At 49.1% G+C, this 20,997-nt stretch overlaps 2 protein-coding genes across 3 annotated transcripts; one reads left to right on the forward strand and one right to left on the reverse strand.

Annotated features, from left to right (window-relative positions):
- Nucleotides 1-15,538: 15,538 nt before the first annotated feature.
- Nucleotides 15,539-19,454, forward strand: LOC125511537 (glutathione gamma-glutamylcysteinyltransferase 1-like). 2 transcript variants are annotated; one of them, XM_048676937.1, is made up of 6 exons: nucleotides 15,539-16,090; nucleotides 16,185-16,348; nucleotides 16,813-16,864; nucleotides 16,942-17,169; nucleotides 17,242-17,619; nucleotides 19,318-19,454. In XM_048676937.1, the coding sequence occupies exons 1-6, from the start codon at nucleotides 15,620-15,622 to the stop codon at nucleotides 19,360-19,362; spliced, it is 1,338 nt and encodes a 445-aa protein (XP_048532894.1). In that variant the 5' UTR covers nucleotides 15,539-15,619; the 3' UTR covers nucleotides 19,363-19,454. The 2 variants fall into 2 exon arrangements, with proteins under 2 accessions (XP_048532894.1, XP_048532893.1); XM_048676936.1 differs by lacking the exon at nucleotides 19,318-19,454 and adding an exon at nucleotides 18,474-18,917 and having other exon boundaries at nucleotides 15,541-16,090.
- Nucleotides 19,104-20,600, reverse strand: LOC125511539 (aquaporin NIP3-3-like). Its single transcript, XM_048676938.1, has 4 exons — nucleotides 20,232-20,600; nucleotides 19,722-20,141; nucleotides 19,564-19,625; nucleotides 19,104-19,443 (listed from the first exon to the last, which is right to left on the reverse strand). Exons 1-4 carry the CDS (start codon nucleotides 20,379-20,381, stop codon nucleotides 19,296-19,298), a joined length of 780 nt encoding a protein of 259 aa, XP_048532895.1. The 5' UTR covers nucleotides 20,382-20,600; the 3' UTR covers nucleotides 19,104-19,295.
- Nucleotides 20,601-20,997: the final 397 nt, after the last annotated feature.

Below are 20,997 nucleotides of genomic sequence, written 5' to 3' on the forward strand. Positions count from 1 at the left end.
GAGGAGATAAGCTCAGATATGTTCTCCAGATTCACTTTGATTCCTCCAATAACGAAGCAGAATATGAAGCACTTTTGTATGGGTTGCGCATGGCCATTTCACTCGGCGTCCGTCGCCTCATGGTCTATGGCGACTCAGATTTGGTGGTTAATCAGGTGATGAAGGAGTGGGACATCAGAAGTCCAGCTATGACTGGTTATTGCAATGCAGTGAGAAAGTTAGAGAAGAAATTCAAGGGGTTAGAGCTTCATCACATCCCGTGACTAAAAAATCAAGCGGCTGATGATTTGGCAAAGATAGTCTCCAAGAGAGAAGCCATCCCCAGCAATGTGTTTTTGGAACACATCCACTCGCCATCAGTCCAAGAAGATCCTTTTACAGATGAAGCCCCGCAGCCAAAGAGTGCCACAGATCCGACTGAAGTTGAAATTCCGGCAGTGGTCGACCTAATCATGGAAGTTTTGGCAATCACCCCCGACTGGACGATACCATACATCGCGTATATCCTGAGAAAGGAACTCCCGGAGTACGAAGAAGAGGCTCGACAGATCGTCCGTTGATCCAAGGCCTTTACAGTCATAAAGGGACAGTTGTATAGAGAAAGCGCGACTGGAGTCGGTCAGAAGTGTATAACACCAGAAGAAGGTCAGATAATCCTTGATGATATCCACTCGGGGACCTGTGGTCATCATGCGTCCTCTCGGACCATTGTGGCTAAAGCATACCGAGCGGGACAAGAGCGAATGAAATGGCAAAAGAGATAGTCGACAAGTGTGAAGGGTGCCAGTTCTACTCCAACATGTCGCACAAGCCTGCATCAGCCCTGAAGACCATTCCACTCGTCTGGCCCTTCGCTGTTTGGGGACTGGACATGGTTGGCCCATTGAGAACAGGCAGGAGCGGTTTCACACATGTGCTTGTGGCAGCCGACAAGTTTACCCAATGGATTGAAGCTAAGCCTATCAAGAATCTTGATGCTTGCACTGCTATCAGTTTCGTCAGAGAGTTAACATTCAGATATGGAGTCCCGCATAGCATCATCACCGACAATGGGTCAAACTTTGATTCAGACAAGTTCAGAGCTTTTTGCGCCTCGCAAGGCACACGAGTCGACTACGCATCGGTCGCCCACCCCCAGTCGAATGGACAAGCGGAAAGGGAAAATGGTCTAATTCTCAAAGGACTAAATCCTCGGCTGATGCGTGATCTCAAGCACGCAGCAGGCGCTTGGGTCGACGAGCTTTCGTCAGTTCTGTGGGGATTGAGGACCACCCCGAATCGGTCGACTGAAAGAACTCCGTTCTTTCTGGTTTACGGAGCGGAAGCAGTCCTGCCGAGTGATCTACTTCACAATGCACCCTGAGTCGAGATTTATACCGAAGATGAAGCAGAACAAGCCCGGCAAGACGTAGTCGACCTCCTGGAAGAAGAAAGAGAAATGGCTATGATCCGATCGACCATTTATCAGCAAGACTTGCGTCGATTCCATGCCAGAAATGTGAAGAGTCGAGCCTTCCAAGAAGGAGATTTGGTCCTCCGAGTGGATCAACAGAAACCACACAAGCTCGCTCCTACTTGGGAAGGTCCCTTCATCGTCACCAGAGTCCTCCACAATGGAGCGTATCACCTTTACAATGTCGATCGCCAGATCGATGAGCCACAAGCTTGGAATGCAGAACTGCTCCGCCCCTTTTACACTTGAATTCTCACTCGGATGAGATGTAATAAGAAAAACTTCTGTAGTCTATTTATCAAAGACAAGAGTGTTACAATTTTTCCTATAATTGTTGTCGCTTTTGTTTGTGTGTGAAATCCCCCAGTGGGTGGCTTAGCTGCGAATCCGTTTCGCCTAAGTTTGTAAAAAAAATCCTACCGAGTGGTGAGCCAGACTCCCACTCGGAGGCTTAGCTGCGGCTCAGTGCTCGCCTAAGTGTTTAAAAATCCTACCGAGTGGTGAGCCAGGCTCCCACTCGGAGGCTTAGCTGCAACCCAGTGCTCGCCTAAGTGTTTAAAAATCCTACCGAGTGGTGAGCCAGGCTCCCACTCGGAGGCTTAGCTGCAGCCCAGTGCTCGCCTAAGTGTTTAAAAATCATACCGAGTGGAGAGCAGACTCCCACTCGGAGGCTTAGCTGCAGCCCAGTACTCGCCTAAGTTTGAAAAATCCTACCGAGTGGAGACCAGACTCCCACTCAGAGGCTTAGCTGCAGCCCAGTACTCGCCTAAGTTTGAAAAATCCTACCGAGTGGAGAGCAGACTCCCACTCGGAGGCTTAGCTGCAGCCCAGTACTCGCCTAAGTTTGAAAAATCCTACCGAGTGGAGAGCAGACTCCCACTCGGAGGCTTAGCTGCAGCCCAGTACTCGCCTAAGTTTGAAAAATCCTACCGAGTGGAGACCAGACTCCCACTCAGAGGCTTAGCTGCAGCCCAGTACTCGCCTAAGTGTTTAAAATCCTACCGAGTGGAGAGCAGACCTTCCACTCGGGGGCTTAGCTGCAGCCCAGTGCTCGCCTAAGTACGGAACACATCCCAATCCGCAAGGACGACAAGGTGCAAATCGACTGCTACCTTCTCCTTCGGAGCTGCACCACAAATACAAAGTTATTTCGAGTGAAGAACAAGTTCCACTCGACAGATAATTCATGAAGATATTCAACGATAAATCAAGTTCAGATAAGATCCAAAGGTCCTAGACCGCAAATCAAAGTACTCGAGCCTCCAGCTCGACAGAGTTTAACGGTTACAAAATCCACTTGGCATTCCGAGGCAAATTTAAAGTGAAGCATAAAAGTTTTTATTCCTCGGGCGGAGGACTGGAAGGGGCGACGAACTCGTCCAAATCGACCACGTCTGCAATGCGAGTGGCAGCAGCAATGAAAGTCTCCATGAAGTCTTGAAAGGTGTGCTTCCTGGTATTGGCAACTTGGATGGCGGCCAACTTTTCTTCTCGCGCCTCCTTGCAGTGGACGCGGACCAGAGACAGAGCGACGTCAGCGCCACATCTAGCAGAAGATTTCTTCCATTCCGCCACTCGACCTGGGACTTCATTCAGTCGAGTCATCAGGGACTCGAGGTCATTCTGAAGCGTCGTCCTAGGCCAGAGCGACGTGTCGATCCGCGACATCGCAACCTTCAACCGAGCAAGATAGTCAACAACGCCGGCAACGCGAGATTCCAGTCGGAGCACGTTCATAGCAGCCTCGTCCTTCACTGGAGAATTGATGGGGTCCAAGTCTGTCTCCACTCGACTGGTCTCCTCTTTGAAGTTCTGGCAGAATTCTGTAAACACAATTCAAGGATAACTCAGTGGCTCTACGCAGGTTTGGTAACTGCAAGTCAGTCGGGCCGGAGTAATTACCCTCGAGCATGACGAACAGCTTCTTGGCGAGTCCACCGAGATAAGCCTCCAGATCGTTCCTCTTCCCCGCCAGTTCACTTGCCTTGTCATTCAGAGCCATATTGCCATTCTTCAGACGGCTGACCTCTTGATTAGCCGCGTCGAGAGCAGTTTTCAGCCTGGAGTTTTCCTTTTCAAGAGTACCGACTGAAGCCAGTTTTTCTTCAGCAAGCTTCGTTTTGTTCAGGGCCTCCTTCTGCGCTTCGTCAAGGTCTTGATCCTTCTTCTTCAGAGCCTCCTCCATTTTGTCTGCGAAATAGCAAGTGAGATCAACATCGAGGACGGCCACAAAGAAAGGACAGTCGACAAAAGCTCACCAGCCATACCTTTTTCTTCGTCCCTCGCCTTCTGCAAGTTCTCCTGAGCAAGCTTCAAGTCAAGGTTCAGCTGGATCTGTTTGTTCTCCAACTTAGTGTAGCGAGCCACCAGTTTGCAGGATTTCTGCAAAAAATCAGTCGACAGACATCCAAGATAAGTTGCTTCCGAGTAACCAAGAGACACTGATGGCGTTTCTAAGACTACAGCCGAATCAAAAACATTCGACAGTAGTCTCGGGGAGTACACCCAGTGGGTGCACTCAGCGTGCCCCCACTGGTTCGACCAAAAAAAATCGACTGCCCGCAGTCGACCGTGTACAGTTCCATTCGACATGGCCTGACCAGACCGAGTGAAGAAGTTCAACTAAAGCAACACAATATAAAGACTATAGTCGACTGCCAGCAGTCCACCGTAGTCTCGGGGACTACACCCAGTGGGTGCACTTAGCGTGCCCCCACTCGTCAAAAAGATTAATAGACACACCCAGTGGGTGTACAGATATAAAGATCTTCGGAAAAGAGATTCTTCAGATAGCATACCCTAACAGAACAAGCGGTGAATCGACTGACCTGGACGTTGCTCTGAAGAGCTGAACTCGTGTCATAAGCTGCTTGGCTGGCTTCCCGAACCACCTTCACTTGCTCCATCATGATCCTTGCCTGGCGTATAGCCTCTTTAGCGGCACCCACTTGGTCCTCAGGGGCGTGGTGTGTGGCAAAAAGCGAAGGCGGATTTGCAGTCGACGTCAAAGGCTGGACACTCATCAGAGGTACAGCGAAGGTCACAGAAGCCCGAGTGGTATCACCACCCTCCCGGACTATGGCCTCAGGCGCCGGAGTAGTTTGTGGGGTCTTGCCAGCCGGCGCCCTCCTGTTCCTTCGCGCCCTCAGCGACACGTCGTCGTCATCATCAGGGAGGTCAATGACATGAGGAGGAGCTACAAGAAAAATCCAATCGAACGGAATTATAAGAAATCGTCAGTCGACTAAAATCAGAGCATCAATAATCGTACCGGGGTTGGAGATAACAGCGTCTTCCATCTCTTGATCATCGTCCTTGGCAAAGATCTCCGAGGTGGCAGCACTGCAAATTTCAAAAGTCAGTCAGCTTATTCAATGAGTCGACCAAGAGTCCGTCACGTTCAACAAAGGAAAACAAATTCTACTATTACCCAGAAATGGTGGGGACAGTCATCTTCATCTTGGGCAGAGCCTTGGGCGCCTTGGATGGCGTCGCGCGCGGGTGCTCGGGAGCTTTTTCTGTCGGCACTGGAGATGAGGTCCGAGGGCGCTTCGACGACTGCCCAACAGGGACAGTCGCCTTACCACGTTCCCGCGCAGGGTCGTGTGTAAGCTTGGATCACCGTTCCGAGCGGGGAGGTTCGACTTCTTCCTCCTCCTCTTCACTGGAGTCATCGTCGTCATCCCCCTCTCCTTCGCTGTCAGATTCCCACTCTTCTCTCTCGTCTCCACTTTCGCCTCCGCTCGCCTCTCCTTCCTCGGCCTGCTCCTGTGCGCCATTGGGTGTCGAGTACATCTCAGTAATGGCCTAGAGGATAGCAAACAAGACAAAAGTCAATCAACTGATCCAAAGAGAACAAATAAAGAAAGCAAGATCACAGTCGGAAACGCAAGGTCAGACCTTGTCCACTTCGTATGTTTGGTCGAGTGGAGGAATCCTCCTGGCTCCTCGGGGGTTGTCCTTGTTCCCTATGATACTCGACAGCCACCCTTCCAACATCTCGTCAGTGACCTCCTCTGGGTGAATCCGAGTGGTGTCTTCGAGACCCGAGTACAGCCACATCGGGTGGTCGCGAGCCTGAAGCGGTTGGATGCGCCTCCGAAGGAAGACTTCCAACAAGTCCATGCCAGTCACACCCTCGCGGACAAGCTGAACCACTCGACCGACCAGCACCTTGACTTGCGCCTTTTCCTCTGGCGTCACTTTCAGAGAGGCAGGTTTTTGCGCTCGATTCAGAGAAAAAGGGGGAAGCCCAGTCGACTGTCCTGGGGTCACCTGGTCTTTACAGTAAAACCAAGTCGACTGCCACCCGCGGACTGACTCGGGAAAAGTGATAGACGGAAAGGAACTTTTTCCCCTCATCTGGATCGCCAGGCCCTCGCACAGCTGGATCACTTGCGTCTGTTCGTCACTCGACTTGGCCTTCTTGACCGACTGAGAGCGGAAAGTGAAGATGTGCTTGAAGAATCCCCAGTGGGGGCGGCAACCCAAGAAGTTTTCACACAAGGAAACGAAAGCAGAAAGATACACAATAGAATTGGGAGTAAAGTGATGGAGCTGCGCTCCGAAGAAGTTCAAGAAGCTCCGGAAAAAAGGATGAGGAGGCAGAGAGAATCCGCGATCGATATGGGTGGTGAGGAGGACGCACTCCCCATCAAGAGGCTGGGGTTCGACTTCTTTCCCCGGGAGACGCGCAGATTCGTGGGGAATGAATCCCCCCTCGACCAGATCATCGAGATCATCCTGCCAAATCACCGACGGCATCCAGTCGCCCTGGATCCAATCCTTGGGCAGAGCAGTCCTCGAGGAAGATCCGCCCCGAGCAGACTTCTTCCCCTTCCCCTGCACCGCCGCCTTCTTCACGTGCTCCAGAGTCGACGTCTTCTCCTTCACCATCGTCGCCGGCGAAGCTCGAACAGACCTATGGCACCAAGGTGAGAGCGGAGGTGGCGGAGGATCTTGTGAAGGAAGGGGGAAAAGTGAAGGCGCACTGTTCGGGGGTCCCGAGCCGGCAGCTTATAAGAGGTCGCTTCCGAGTGGCTGACTGGTAGGCCCAGGCAATCCCGTCAAACCCCGCAACAGGCGCGCGCGCGGTACGTGGCGAAAAAGGTGGCGCGGGGATCGAGGAGCTTCCATCCTATCCCATCCGATTACTGCGGCCGCCCCCGTCCCGTGCGCTTCCCGAAATTCAAATCCCGCAAAATCCGCGGGCCGCAGAACAACTCGTCAAACAGAAGATCCTTTTCACACCGTCACTCGGAACTTCACAAGTAAAGAAATTCACTCGACAAGAGGCCAAGAATGGATCAAGGCGACTGAAAGAAGTTGACGACGTCATCCGTGACAATTGATCCAAAACAAGACGTTCATATAACATGAAGAACCAGTCGGAAAGATCCCCAACTCCTTCCCCACTCGAACCTCGATCCATTCGGGGGCTAATGATGAAGCTATGTACCTAGGGTAGGGGCATGGACCTGTCCTAAGTACCCTACCCAAGGACATCCCTAGAAGAAGTCACCTTTCAATCGACTTGGAGGTATCCCACTCGACGGATTCAAGACACTCGACCACGAAGCAATCACTCGACCAAGATCCAACCACTCGACTGCCAGGAGATCTAAAGTCACCCTGCACGCAAACGGTCGGTCATTAAGTAGCTTTTATGGTCATCATAGCACTTTATTAGGGGCGTTACCAGTAACCCCCAGTCTTAATGTACTTTAAACCCTGCATTACTGAGGGCTGGAGGGGCCTGGCGAACTCTATATAAGCCACCCCCTCCTCAGTATCAAGGGTTCGCACCCCTGTTATTCATACACACATAATTCAGTCGACCGCCTCCGGGCACCGAGACGTAGGGCTGTTACTTCCTCCGAGAAGGGCCTGAACTCGTAATCCTCGTGTGCTTACAACTCCTCCATAGCTAAGATCTAGCCTCTCCATACATACCCCCCTACATCACTGTCAGAGTTAGAACCACGACAGGCGCCGCCCCTCCCTCCTTGTCCAATTCGGACTAGGGGGAGAGGGGGCGCGTGGCCTGCCCTGGCAGCCCCTCCTCTTCTCCACTTTAGGCCCATGAGGCCCATTAACCCCCCGGGGGTTTCCGATAACCCCCCGGTACTCCGGTTTTATCCGAAACTTCCCCGGAACACTTCCGGTGTCCGAATATAGCCGTCCAATATATCAATCTTTATGTCTCGACCATTTCGAGACTCCTTGTTATGTCCGTGATCATATCCGGGACTCCGAACCAACTTCGGTACATCAAAACTCATAATATAACTGTCATCGAAACCTTAAGCGTGCGGACCCTACGGGTTCGAGAACAATGTAGACATGACCGGGACATGTCTCCGGTCAATAACCAATAGCGGAACCTGGATGCTCATATTGGCTCCCACATATTCTACGAAGATCTTTATCGGTCAGACCGCATAACAACATACGTTTTTCCCTTTGTCATCGGTATGTTACTTGCCCGAGATTCAATCGTCGGTATATCAATACCTAGTTCAATCTCGTTACCGGCAAGTCTCTTTACTCGTTTCGTAATACATCATCTCGCAACTAACTCATTTAGTTGCATTGCTTGCAAGGCTTAGGTGATGTGCATTACCGAGAGGGCCCAAAGATACCTCTCTAACAATCGGAGTGACAAATCCTAATCTCGAAATATGCCAACCCAACATGTACCTTTGGAGACACCTGTAGAGCTCCTTTATAATCACCCAGTTACGTTGTGATATTTGGTAGCACACAAAGTGTTCGTCCAGTAAACAGGAGTTGCATAATCTCATAGTCATAGGAACATGTATAAGTCATGAAGAAAGCAATAGCAACATACTAAACGATCGAGTGCTAAGCTAACAGAATGGGTCAAATCAATCACATCATTCTCCTAATGATGTGATCTCGTTAATCAAATAACAACTCTTTGTCTATGGTTAGGAAACATAACCATCTTTGATTAACGAGCTAGTCAAGTAGGGGCATACTAGTGACACTCTGTTTGTTTATGTATTCACACATGTATTATGTTTCCGGTTAATACAATTCTAGCATGAATAATAAACATTTATCATGAAATAAGGAAATGAATAATAACTTTATTATTGCCTCTAGGGCATATTTCCTTCAGACAACACCTCGGAGCTCAACTCCCCGGGACACTGCCACAACCCCTAAATGTCAGGAGGCACCAAGAACAATGTTCTCGTCACAAAACCATCGGAACGATTCCAAGATACCCGCGTGATCCTAAAAAAATTTCGTGAAATTTGAGGAGAGAAGAGTCAAAACTCTACGTTAGGAGGCCTCACCAGAACGACGAAGGGGCTGAGGAGTAAAAAGAATCCTACTCTCCGATATATATAATCCTAAGACTCAAAACATTTTGTTTTAGACTCAACAACGTCAGCGGTTCGATCAAGCAGGGGGCTCCTAAGTCGGGGATGGCTCTGATTACCATCTTGTAACACCCATGATGCGGCTATATCTCCCACGTGTCGGAGCACGACTTAGAGGCATAACCGCATAGTAGGCATGTCGCAAGAGGGGTAATCTTTACACATCCCATGTACTGAATAAGAATGGGATAAAGAGTTGGCTTACAATCGCCACTTCACACAATACATAAATATATAGCATACATCATCCAGAATACAATCAAGGTCTGACTACGGAACCAAATAAAGAAAGACAACCCCAAATGCATAGATCCCCGATCGCCCCAACTGGGCTCCTCTACTGATCGTCTGGAAAGGAAACATAGTAACGTCTTGAATCCTCATCGAACTCCCACTTGAGTTCGATAGCGTCCCCTGCACTGGCATCATCGGCACCTGCATCTGGTTTTTGAAGTAATCTATGAGTCACGGGGACTCAGCAATCTCACACCCTCGCGATCAAGACTATTTAAGCTTAAGGGTAGGAAAGGGGTAGTGAGGTGGAGCTGCAGCAAACACTAGCATATATGGTGGCTAACTTACGCAAATGAGAGCGAGAAGAGGAGCAAAGCACGTTCGAGAAGCTATAAAGATCAAGAAGTGACCCTGAAACTACTTACGTTCAAGCATAACACAAGACCGTGTTCTCTTCCCGGACTCCACCGAAAAGAGACCATCACGGCTACACACGCGGTTGATTCATTTTAATTAAGTTAAGTGTCAGGTTTTCTACCACCGGATTTTAACAAATTCCCATTTGCCCATAACCGCGGGCACGGCTTTTGAAAGTTCAAAACCCTGCAGGGGTGTCCCAACTTAGCCCATCACAAGCTCTCACGGTCAATGAAGGATATTCCTTCTAGCGGGAAGACCCGATCAGTCTCGGAATCCTGGTTACAAGACATTTTGAAAATGGTAAAACAAGACCAGCAAAGCCGCCCGATGTGCCGACAAATCCCGATAGGAGTCGCACGTATCTCGTTCTCAGGGCACACCGGATAGGTCAAGCTACGAGTAAAACCAACCCTCAAGTTGCCTCGAGGTGACCCCGCAGGTTGCCCGTTTTGGACCAACACTCAGAGGAGCACTGGCCCGGGGGTTTAAAATAAAGATGCCCCTTGTGTCTGCAGAACCCAAGGGAAGGTATATGGTGGTAGGTGGGCAAATGGTAAAACCAAGGTTGGGCCTTGCTGGAGGAGTTTTATTCAAAGCGAACTGTCAAGGGATTCGCATAACACCCAACCACGTAAGGAACGCAAAATCAAGGAACATAACACCGGTATGACGGAAACTAGGGCGGCAAGAGTGAAACAAAACACCAGGCATAAGGCCGAGCCTTCCGCCCTTTACCAAGTATATAGGTGCATTAAAGTAAACAAGATATAATAATGATATCCCAACAATAATCATGTTCCAACAAGGAACAAACACCATCTTCACATGCAACTAGCAACGCTATAAGGGGGGCTGAGCAAAGTGGTAACATAGCCAAACAACGGTTTGCTGGGAAAGGTGGGTTAGAGGCTTCACATGGCAATATGGGAGGCATGATATAGCAAGTGGTAGGTATCGCGGCATAGCAATAGAGCGAACAACTAGCAAACAAAGATAGAAGTAATTTCGAGGGTATGGTCATCTTGCCTAAAATCCCGCAAGGAAGAAGAACGAGTCCATGAGGAAGACAAATGGACGTAGTCGAACGGATCCTCACAAACGCGACGTTATCAGAACTAACCCGAAGAAGCAACACCGGAAAGGAGCAAACAACATGGTAAACAACCATCACATAAACATGGCATGATGCACAACCAAGCATGATGCATGTCCGGTTTAAATATGCATGGCATGGCAAAGTGCACAAACAACACTACAAATTAAGTGGAGCTCAATATGCAACTCCGTTGCATATTTATGAAACACCACGTGACTTATTTAGTTCTCTCTTGTTTATGTACTCAACAATATTAAATGTTGATTAACATGGCAAGGGGTGAAGCACAACAAAACTACCTATCTAGGCAAGTTTAAATGAGGCCGGAACAACAAGCAACAAGTCCGGAAAATCCTCATGTGCATATTTTGGTTATGGTACTGTTCTGCCCTAAACACAATTTTAGAGTTATTAAACATGCAAAGTAAAGCCAACATGTTAAACTAGGCATTTTTCTACCCCATTTACATATAAAGTTTGTTAGGTTTGGAGCTACAGTTATTTAGTTATGAAATAAAACATTTTAGCATGGTATGTAAGCAAATTAATGCAAGCAACAGTTTAAACATTTTAAACATGGTTGAAAATAGGGTATTAAGAAATTAGACACAATTTTAAGCATTTTCCATATATAAAGTTTTTACATAAGATGCACGGTTTGTGAGTTACGATATGCATGAACTAGAGGGGCTATTCTGCAAAACTGCCAAACTCCTGGATAATTAGTAAAACGCTCCGCGGAAAAAAAAACATGAGTCGGGCCGAAATCCAGCTGGCCCGACAGGGGCATACAGAGGGCGGGGGCTCACCCTGGGCCAAGGCCCGGCGGTTGCGTGGCTGGGCCTTGGAGGCCGAGCGGGCCCACCAGGGCGATGGGCGGCATGGGCGTCGTCCTCCCCTCGCTCCCGCACGAGCAGAGGGCCGGCGCCGTGGCTGCGCGGCGAACGACGGCAGGAAGGAGCGAAGGCGGTCCCGGAGGTGCGGATCCGGACGGGATCCGCCTGATCCGTCCATCTCCGGGGGCTGTGGGGAGCTCCGGTGAGCGGGGCGACCAAGGCGGACGACGGGTGCCTACGGGAGAGACAGAGAGGATGAGAGGGAGAAGGAGGAGGCAGGTAGGGGAAGGAAGGAGAGCAGGGCGGTGACCTGGCCTAGGGAGATGGTGACGCGCCAGCGAGGTGCGCAACGGTGGCGGGGTCCGAGGTCGCCGGCGGGAGAGGTGATGGCGGCGCTCCCCCGATCCAGCTCGGGGTCGAGCAGGAGGAGGCGCGGGCTTGCGCGAGGACCCAACGGCGGCGTTCGGGCGGGCGCGTGGGCCTGGGCGGGCCATGCCTGGGCCCGGCGGGCCGCGGCGGTGGAGGGCGCAGGGCTGGGACACGTGGCGGCCTAGGAGAGGTGGAGGCCGGCTGGGCGGGTTGGGGCGTGGATTTCGAGGAAGATGCGACGGCTGGAGGTGGGAGGAGGCTAGGGGTAGGTTTAGGGGTTAGGGATGCCCAAAATGGCAAGGGTGGCTGCTTAAATAGGAAGGGGCTAGGGTTTAGGTGGGTTTTGGGGGTTTCCGGACCCTCGGATCGCAATCAAACGGTTCCGGTCGAAGGGGGTTTTGGTGGGCTGCAGGTGGGCTATGAAGAAGGGCTTGGAATGAGAGGAGAGAAGAGAAAACGACCCGGCATGGGTTTTTGGAGACCGAAAACGTCCGACGTTTTGATCGACTATACTGTCGCTATGAGTTTGACGGTTGTGCTATCAAACGAGCTCCGAATGCGACGAAACTTGGCAGGCGGTATACTGACAACATAACAACACTGCATGCCAACTTTCAACCCATTCCGAGAATAATTTTCAGCCACTTATAAAATACTATTTCGGACATGTCGCGGGCGCGTGCAAGTGTGTCTGGGATCAGAACGAACAACGGAGAGAATGAGGAAACCCGGACGGATGCAAGTTTTGAAAACATGAAGATGCAATGCACATGATGACATGGCAAGATGCGACACGTAAGCAAATGACAAGGCAACAACAGCGAATAACTGGAAGACACCTGGCGCGTCGGTCTCGGGGCGTCACGTCGGTGGAGGACGGACGACAGCGGTGGCGGACATATATTAGTCCCATCACAAATATATGGTTGTAAGCACAAATATATGGTTGTAAGCATTAAGACCACACAACCATATATTTGTGATGGGACTAAATATGATCTTAATTTGTGCTCTAGAAGTCACCATTCGAGATGTGCTTGTTATGAATCGAAGTGGGGAATGAGTCCAGATTACAATGTTGACCGACACACATCCTGCATCAAGAGTCAGTTGTCCAACCGAAGGCCCTAACCATCGCGTGGAGTTACCTCGATAATTAAGATTGCAATAGTCAGACAAAAGCATTGGCATTTAATGACTACACCTCTTGAATCCCCAAAGATAGAATCTGTGTTACCCTGCGAAACCTTTCTGTCGTTGGTTTTTAGAATAACACTTCACGGTCTCCCTTCACTTAGCCTCTCCAGGGATAGTTCTCCATGATCCCGGGTACCTACAGGGATGAAGAATGCGAACAAGACAAGAGACAACTATGAAACAATTTTATTTCACACATACGGAACGTTAATTCAAGTCACTTCCGTTGATCCCTCTAACAAATACATCAGGTTGCAAGGCTCTTGCCTCAACCCATACCTTACCAGACTACCCACACTTGGAGATCAAATCACATGAAGAACACATCATGAAGATCGATTGATTGATAATATGTCTTACAATGGATGCCATGTGTGATACACGATTACAAGTATGACTAGATTGCTGAGAACTATCATGGTGGTGAAGGGGCCGGCTATGATGATTTAAATGACGGCCGCTAGGGTTGATGGAGATGGGGAGGATGATGGCTGGTCTGTTCGGCACTCCCCTCATGATGTACTCGATGCTCTCGATGTTCTATTATCTAGTTGGCGTCGACCTCTTTATAAAGGTTGTTCAGGTGGACGAGTAGCCACAGTTTCCACGCCATACAACCGCTCATACGAGCGGGCGTGGTCGTATGGAACATCAGTTTTTTGTATCTTTCCTCTGGTGCACCTCCCGGTTATCTCTACTTTACTCCTTTTCATGGTTTGGCTTGATTCTGTCCATAAATAACCCATTTTCCGTGGAAATAAAATAAAGATAACATATTTGAAATCATATGCATTCATTAGTCATTAGTGACAATATTGAACAAATATCTCGATTTTAAGGAAATATATCTGTTTAAACTCAAGTTACAAGAGTGTAAAAGTAACATTCATCACTACTCCACGGCATGGGCGCGTCTGCCACATTAGACTGATGGACAGGACTCACACGACCACAAGTCTAAACACAGCGGACCGATGAGGATACATGTTGACGCTCCAGCGCACCGCCCGAGACTGCAAATCTGGCCGTTTAAGCAGGATGGTGGCACCTCAACCCTAGCCAGACTCATTTCCACCCGCCCCCTCCCCTCCATGCCACCCCCATCCAATTCTCCTGAGCTCACAGTCTGCCGGTAGTATTGGTCAGGCAGCGGATCACCACGTACGCGATGCTCACATTCGAGCGGTGATTGGTGCTCTTTGAGGAGATTCGGGCCAGGTGCACCACTCAGATTTTAGCCGGCCTGCCTCTGTACTCGCCGAGGCCGGAGGGGCCGAGGAGGAGGAGCAGGAGCAGACATCGGACGCGGCTATGGATGACGCGGGGCCGGAGGAGGAGGAAGAGGAGGAAGGTGAGACAAATCCAGCACCTCTGTCTGCCGGATTTGGCATGGCCGGCGCACTGGGCGAGTTCGAGGTCACCCAGGAGGAGGAGGCGGCGGAGCGGTAAGCCAGCCTTGACTCCATCCACTCGGAGGCGGAGGAGGCAAACCGAAGCTCGAGCGGAGGTGCATGCACTCTTCGCGGACATGGAGTCTGACGACGAGCCGGAGCTGCAGGAGGCGGCCATCCACCAGGAGGTAGGTCTGTCCGTCACAGCCAGCACAGAGGTCGTGTAGAATCTCCGACGGCGGCCAGTTTAGGCTCGGTTTACTGTGTACTAGCATGTAACTTTTGGGTTACTTGGTGTAGTATAGATTTGAGGTATGCAGACAGACGCGAAATGAAGGGCGATCGGGCTCTCTTCGCGGATGTGTCCATAGATGCGGGTCCGATTAGTCATACGTGGATGTAGATGCTCTTACTCAATGGATCACTCGCGTCCGAAAGGATCGGGCACAACTAGCAGACGAGCGTGCGTAAGTCCTACACTCAACAAATTCTATGTTCTTTCTTTAATCGCATTTGCTATTACTCCCTGATGGGTTCTTTTTGCCCGGTCAGGCGCGAGGGTAAGGCAACATACTTACATACAGGTTGCGGCATCCCGGTAAGGGAGGGAGAACAGGTTGACCAGTGTGGATGGAGAGCCTTTTACTTTTGATCGCCGCCCGAATTGGACAGCTGGCCGAACCCGAGACAGGGACACCGCAGCATTTGTTGATAAAGTGGCAATGTTTGGAGGATGAAGAGATGACCAAAAGGAGAAGAATTCGGTGGCAATCGTATGGCCTTTACCTTATTCTTTTTTCGAAAGTAGGTCTAAACGTATCATAATTTTCTAGTAGAGAACTGTGTAAGTATAAAAATAATAGTACCACTCGTTGCGAACAACGGATGTAGCACAAACACCACACCAGGTGCCTCCACCCTCTTGAAACTTGAAAGCAGCGGTAAACCCAGCCCAGGTGCCGGCCGCCCAGGGACACAGGCAAAGCCCTCTGCCGTAAGGGATCTGCAATTTTCATCCGACACGAATTTCTAACAACTAGAAATATGGTGGGAAAACTTCGAGTAAAGTTTACGCTAGCATCGAATAAAAAGGAGTGGACAGCACTCGCACTCGCGGTTTGAATTCGCGTCGTTCCTCACGTCAACGGAGGAGGAATAAAATAGTCACACGTGGTAGTGCACTAGTGCTGGTAGCAGCAGATCGGCTAGCAATGGAGGTGGCGTCACTGTACCGGCGGGTGCTCCCGACCCCGCCGGCCGTGGAGTTCGCCTCGCCGGAGGGGAGGCGGCTCTTTGCGGAGGCGCTGGAGGCCGGCACCATGGAGGGCTTCTTCAGCCTCGTCTCCCACTTCCAGACGCAGTCGGAGCCGGCCTTCTGCGGCCTCGCCTCCATCGCCGTCGTCCTCAACGCGCTCGCCATCGACCCGGGCCGCCGCTGGAAGGGGCCATGGCGGTGGTTCGACGAGTCCATGCTCGACTGCTGCGAGCCCCTCCACGTGGTCCGCTCCCAGGGCATCACCTTCGGCAAGGTCGTCTGCCTCGCGCGCTGCGCCGGCGCCAGCGTCCGCTGCTTCCGCGCCGACCACGCCACCGTCCACGACCTCCGCGCCCACCTCGCCCGCTGCGCCTCCTCACACGACTGCCACCTCATCGCCTCCTACCACAGGGGCCATTTCAAGCAGGTATGCTCTGCCAGCCTACCTTCTTCTCTCTGTTTGGCCCGGCCCGAGATCCCCTAACATCTTGGGGCTGATCTGATGCGGCGGCGTTCTGCAGACTGGGGGTGGCCATTTCTCGCCAATCGGCGGCTACCATGCCGGGACAGACAGGGCGCTCATCTTGGATGTCGCGCGCTTCAAATACCCTCCTCACTGGGTTCCACTGACACTTCTCTGGGAAGCCATGAATACCACTGACAAAGCAACTGGATTTCTCAGGGGGTATCTATCTTAATTTCTCTATCTTCTTTTAGTCGGCGCTGTATGCCGTATAAGATGCTGTTGTGCTCAATGTATTTCAGTTTGCTGTCTTGTTACCTTATAAGAGTAGTAGCCAAAGCCAAACATGGGATTTGGGATTAAGCAACTGCATTTGGACAGTCTTAGTTTTGCAATTCTTACAGCTTGCTGCATTCTAGGCCTTGACATGACAATACACATGTTTTCATCCCCTGTGCATTCAGATTTTTCAGGAAACCATCTGTAGCCTTGCCTGTTCTTTTCAGATAAAAATATAGATTCTTTTGAAAAGGAGGATTACCCCCGGCCTCTGCATGGAGAACATAGATATAGACTAGAAAATTGCACTCTTGTTCCAGTTTTCCCCTGTGCAAAAAAACAGAGTACAAAATTGCAGTGTTGCATTTCATGCCCCTTCATGATGATGGTGTCTTGGTATTTCATAGGTTCATGCTTGTCTCAAGGCACAATTCAGCTCCTTCATTGCTCTACACAGTGGTAAGCATGCGGATGCTACGATGTATCAAATGCAATGCTATTTTTTCTTCTTCTCATTGCTTCCAATTTTTGTGCAGAGTTGCGGGGATGAAAGTTGGAAAAGCATGGCGAAATATTGTGTGGAAGATGCCCCCAATCTTTTGAAGGATGAGAGTCCAGACAATGTCACAACACTTCTGTCCCGCCTAGTGGGATCTCTCCCAGCCAATGCCGGAGATCTGATCAAATGTGTCGTTGAAGTCCGGAGAAAGGACGAAGGTGGGTCATGCTTGAGCAAAGAGGGGAAAGAGAGGCTTGTTTTGAAGGTCAGTTTCCTTTTTGCTTTGCTGATGCTGCTGTACTGATGTGCTGATCTAATCTCTGTATTTAATTTACAGGAAAAGGTATTACAGCAAGTCCGTGATACCAAGCTTTTCAGAATAGTCCAGGAACTGCAATACCCCAAGCGGCTTCGTCAGGCACACACAAATGGGGATGGGCCAAAGAATGTTATCCCAGGCACCGTAGTATCGGAAGGGAATGAACAAGCAAATAGTGTTGATTTGCTTTTATCAACATCCCCATCGGAAAAAAGCTTATGCAATCCAAACTCGAAGAACGAGGCTGTTAAGTATCCATCAAGCACAGATGTCCTAACTGTCCTGCTGCTGGTTTTACATCCGAGCACATGGTTTGGCATAAGAGATGAGATAGTGAAAGCTGAATTTCAGAGTCTTGTTTCAACAGATGACCTTCCTGACCTTCTTAAACGGGAGGTGCGGTGATTCTAGCCAAGTAGGAGTATCTATTTACCTTTTTTTCTCCTTAGCAACATGTTTTAACTTTATTATTTTTTCCTGTGAAAATCATATCAAGCTTTGTGCTACTGCTAAATGGATCAGTAATTCAGTATCCTATAAATACCTAGTAGGAAGCCTGACATGGATATCCGGAACCAGCACCATCAATAAAAAACTGTTAGACAGGAGACTTGGTCCACCCGGTCTCCCCACGATCTGCGCACGACTGGGCGCACGTAATCTGTTCTGTTGGGCGTGGCCCTCCTATATGTATCCTGGCTTGTACTCGAATCAGTTAAGGAAAGATTTCAATCAGTTTTCATGGTTCAAAAACAAGTAGAAAGCACAAAGGGGATCATCAATGAAATGGAAAGAAACTGCATATTCATGAAGTTACTAAAATTATGTAACTCCTTGTATATAGGCACATACACGATGAGCTGTGTGTCAAACTGTTATGGGCACATATACGAATTGTACCTTTGGGTAAGGATAGAAAAAACAGATATATTACCGCAGCAAATTTAGTAGCGGGTAGGTACTTGAAATAGGCTTTCGCCCCTCTTTTATAGAAAGCAAACCACCACGTCCATACATCAAGTCCAAGTGAACGAAAGAAACAATGCAGGTAGGTACTCAGGTGGCTGTCAGCCGGTTACTGTCTTGTTGTTCTTTTCTGTATATTTTCCTCCTCAAAGTGTGTGATTCTTTGGTGATTCTGAGCGTTGACATCAGGTTTTCATTTAGATAAGTGTTGAAACACCTCTTTTATGAATTCCGGAAACAGGCTATTTTGTATGCATAATATGAACTCTCTTTCTTGTTGACAGGTACTGCATCTAAAGCGGCAGCTCCATTATTTAACTGGTTGTGAAGGAGAGGAGGCATCTCAAGAGCCTATGCCACTATCCCCTTAGAGATGATGTTGTCACATGACTAGGAGGGGAAGCCCTTGGAGATTACACGAGCATAATATAATAAAAATGGCTATGTGCATCGCTTGATGCAGAGGCCGGGGGTTATCCTTCTTTCCAAAAAAACTATCAGACTAAAATATAGTACAATTCAATAAACAAATTTCCTTCCTGAGACAATAGGACATAGTATGAAGGATCGAATAACAGCATTTTGAGAGACTACTGGAGTCCAAGACCGACACTACTAGTTTATTTTTGTTAACCACATATGTGTAATTATCCGTGTCAAATGTATTCACACCAAGATTTTACCCAACTAGCAAAATACCTGTGAGCCGAGGAAATTTGAAATAACTTCCAAAACAACTCGGTCACTAATGTGCAGAACTGTTCAATTCCAAGACAAAACTGTACAAAATGCCATATACCGAAATGAGACTGAAATTGGTATTCACAATAGATATGCATATTACTTCGTATCCAGTTGTCAGATTTAGGCCATACATGGCTGATAGTGTTAGCTAGCCACCGGGACAATTAGTGTTGGTAAAATTCTATTGAAACTAGAAACAGGCCTCCGCTCTCATGGACCTGTTTTCATCAAAATATGATACATATAGAACGTTTTCAGTATAAATTGTTCATATCAATCAATCAAAACTTCAGCAAAACGCACCCAATTAGCCTTTTTTTTTCCTTCTGCACTTAAACTTTCTTTTTCGTCGATGTTTCTGACTACAACTTAATTGCCATGTAGGATCCAACTCCAGCAATAGCTCCCAGTGGTTCAGCCACCAGATAAACCCAAATCTTGGTGTATCTCCCCGTGGCAATGGCCGGTCCAATGGTACGCGCTGGGTTCATAGATGCTCCTGTCGACGGCCTGCTTATAGTTTTCAGTCGACGTAGATAAATAACAGTTTGTGAACTTACTTGGAAAAGAAACAAAAATGAACCACAATAATAATGCCATGTACTACTACTACACATTCTAGCTACTTACCCCGCCATGAGAATATTCATCACTACTGTCGCACCGACCGCCACTGCTATCAATTTTTTCACCTATATATAATAAAACCGGGATTACTTGGGGAGGAAAAAAAATATAGAACGTAAGGAAGAAATACCAGCTACAAGAAGTAATATAGAGTATATTACTGCATGAGGGTCCGTGGCAACGGCTATTATGACGAAGAGAAGGATGAACGTGATGATGAACTCCACGGCGAACGCCTCCACCGTGCCGACGCTCGGGATGGTGGTGATCCCAGGGTTCACGGGGTGGTAAATCGCGTTGCCGGCGAAGGAGGCAGCGGTGGAGCCGAGTACCTGCGCGGCGATGTAGGGGACGAGGTGGGCCGGCGGGAGATGGCCGAAGACACCCATTGCGATGCTCACGGCCGGGTTCAGGTGGCACCCGGAGATGTGGATGATGGAGAAGACGAGCACCATGACCGCTAAGCCAACGGACACGGCGATGCCCATGAGGCCCACCACGCCGTGGTGCTGCTCGTCCATGATTATGGAGGACACCTGGATGAACATGAGGATGAACGTCCCCAGAAACTCCGCCATCACCTGATCAAGACGTCTGTCTACTTAATATTGCTTAGCCGATCCATGGAATTAATGGTGTTAGCCAGAAGAGTTGAGAGTTGAGCTGGATACCTTCTTCATGAGTGGCACCGCTGCCATGTTTGGAAATTTAGGCTGCCGCCGCCGAGGACGAGTTGAGTCATGTTCAGAGGACGGTGGTGGTGGATCGCCGTCGGCATCGACATGGTTGATCGGCTCCATCGGCACAATCATCGACCCCATTGCAAGCAAGCACTATAGTTTGCCAAGACAACAGTATGCATATAATGATATATAGTACTGTCCTGTTGCTCTTGGTCAATACCTTACCATCCGTAATCAGCTAGCTAAGGCATACACGATGCGATCAACAATAAACAAGATGTCAACATATTAAATATGCATGCCAACTTGCCAGGCATATTCCATGGATGAGTGCAGGGTTTGACGGTAACAAACACCGGTATTATTGATCCAAGAAATAAAACTTTGCGTGTCATTAGGTTTTAAGTTTGCCTCAAAAATCTTTTTGGCTGTGTCCATTCTCGATGTCTTGATTTGGTCTTGATATTGTGTTTAGTGCAAAGGCAAAGTGTAATTGGTATCAACATATTATTATCTTTGTCGGAAAAAAAAGCTTCAATATGGCCTCCACAAAGTCTTGAAACCCAAATTGTCATCAGGAAGGCCGCCGTGGCTAGCATATAGTAAACTATATATGTTGCTGTCCAGAGCAACATTCTGGAATCATAAGCCACAAAATTAGGCGCAGACTTTCAAGTAGCAATTTGAAAACTATAATATAGAAGTTAATAGCCACCTGGAAACAGCAAGTTATGGATACACTCTGCTGCTCTTC

This window comes from Triticum urartu, chromosome 5 (assembly GCF_003073215.2).
Source record: "Triticum urartu cultivar G1812 chromosome 5, Tu2.1, whole genome shotgun sequence".
Lineage (NCBI taxonomy): Eukaryota > Viridiplantae > Streptophyta > Magnoliopsida > Poales > Poaceae > Triticum > Triticum urartu.

Excerpts from the sequence above, each read along its gene's own strand:
- LOC125511537 (XM_048676936.1), top strand. The coding sequence starts at position 15,620 with ATGGAGGTGGCGTCACTGTACCGGCGGGTGCTCCCGACCCCGCCGGCC. Across the intron at positions 16,349-16,812 it reads GCAACTGGATTTCTCAGGGG|GTTCATGCTTGTCTCAAGGC; the intron begins GTATCTATCTTA and ends GGTATTTCATAG. Across the intron at positions 17,170-17,241 it reads AAGAGAGGCTTGTTTTGAAG|GAAAAGGTATTACAGCAAGT; the intron begins GTCAGTTTCCTT and ends TTTAATTTACAG.
- LOC125511539 (XM_048676938.1), bottom strand. The coding sequence starts at position 20,381 with ATGGGGTCGATGATTGTGCCGATGGAGCCGATCAACCATGTCGATGCC. Across the intron at positions 20,142-20,231 it reads CGGTGCCACTCATGAAGAAG|GTGATGGCGGAGTTTCTGGG; the intron begins GTATCCAGCTCA and ends CGTCTTGATCAG. Across the intron at positions 19,626-19,721 it reads TTGCCACGGACCCTCATGCA|GTGAAAAAATTGATAGCAGT; the intron begins GTAATATACTCT and ends TATTATATATAG.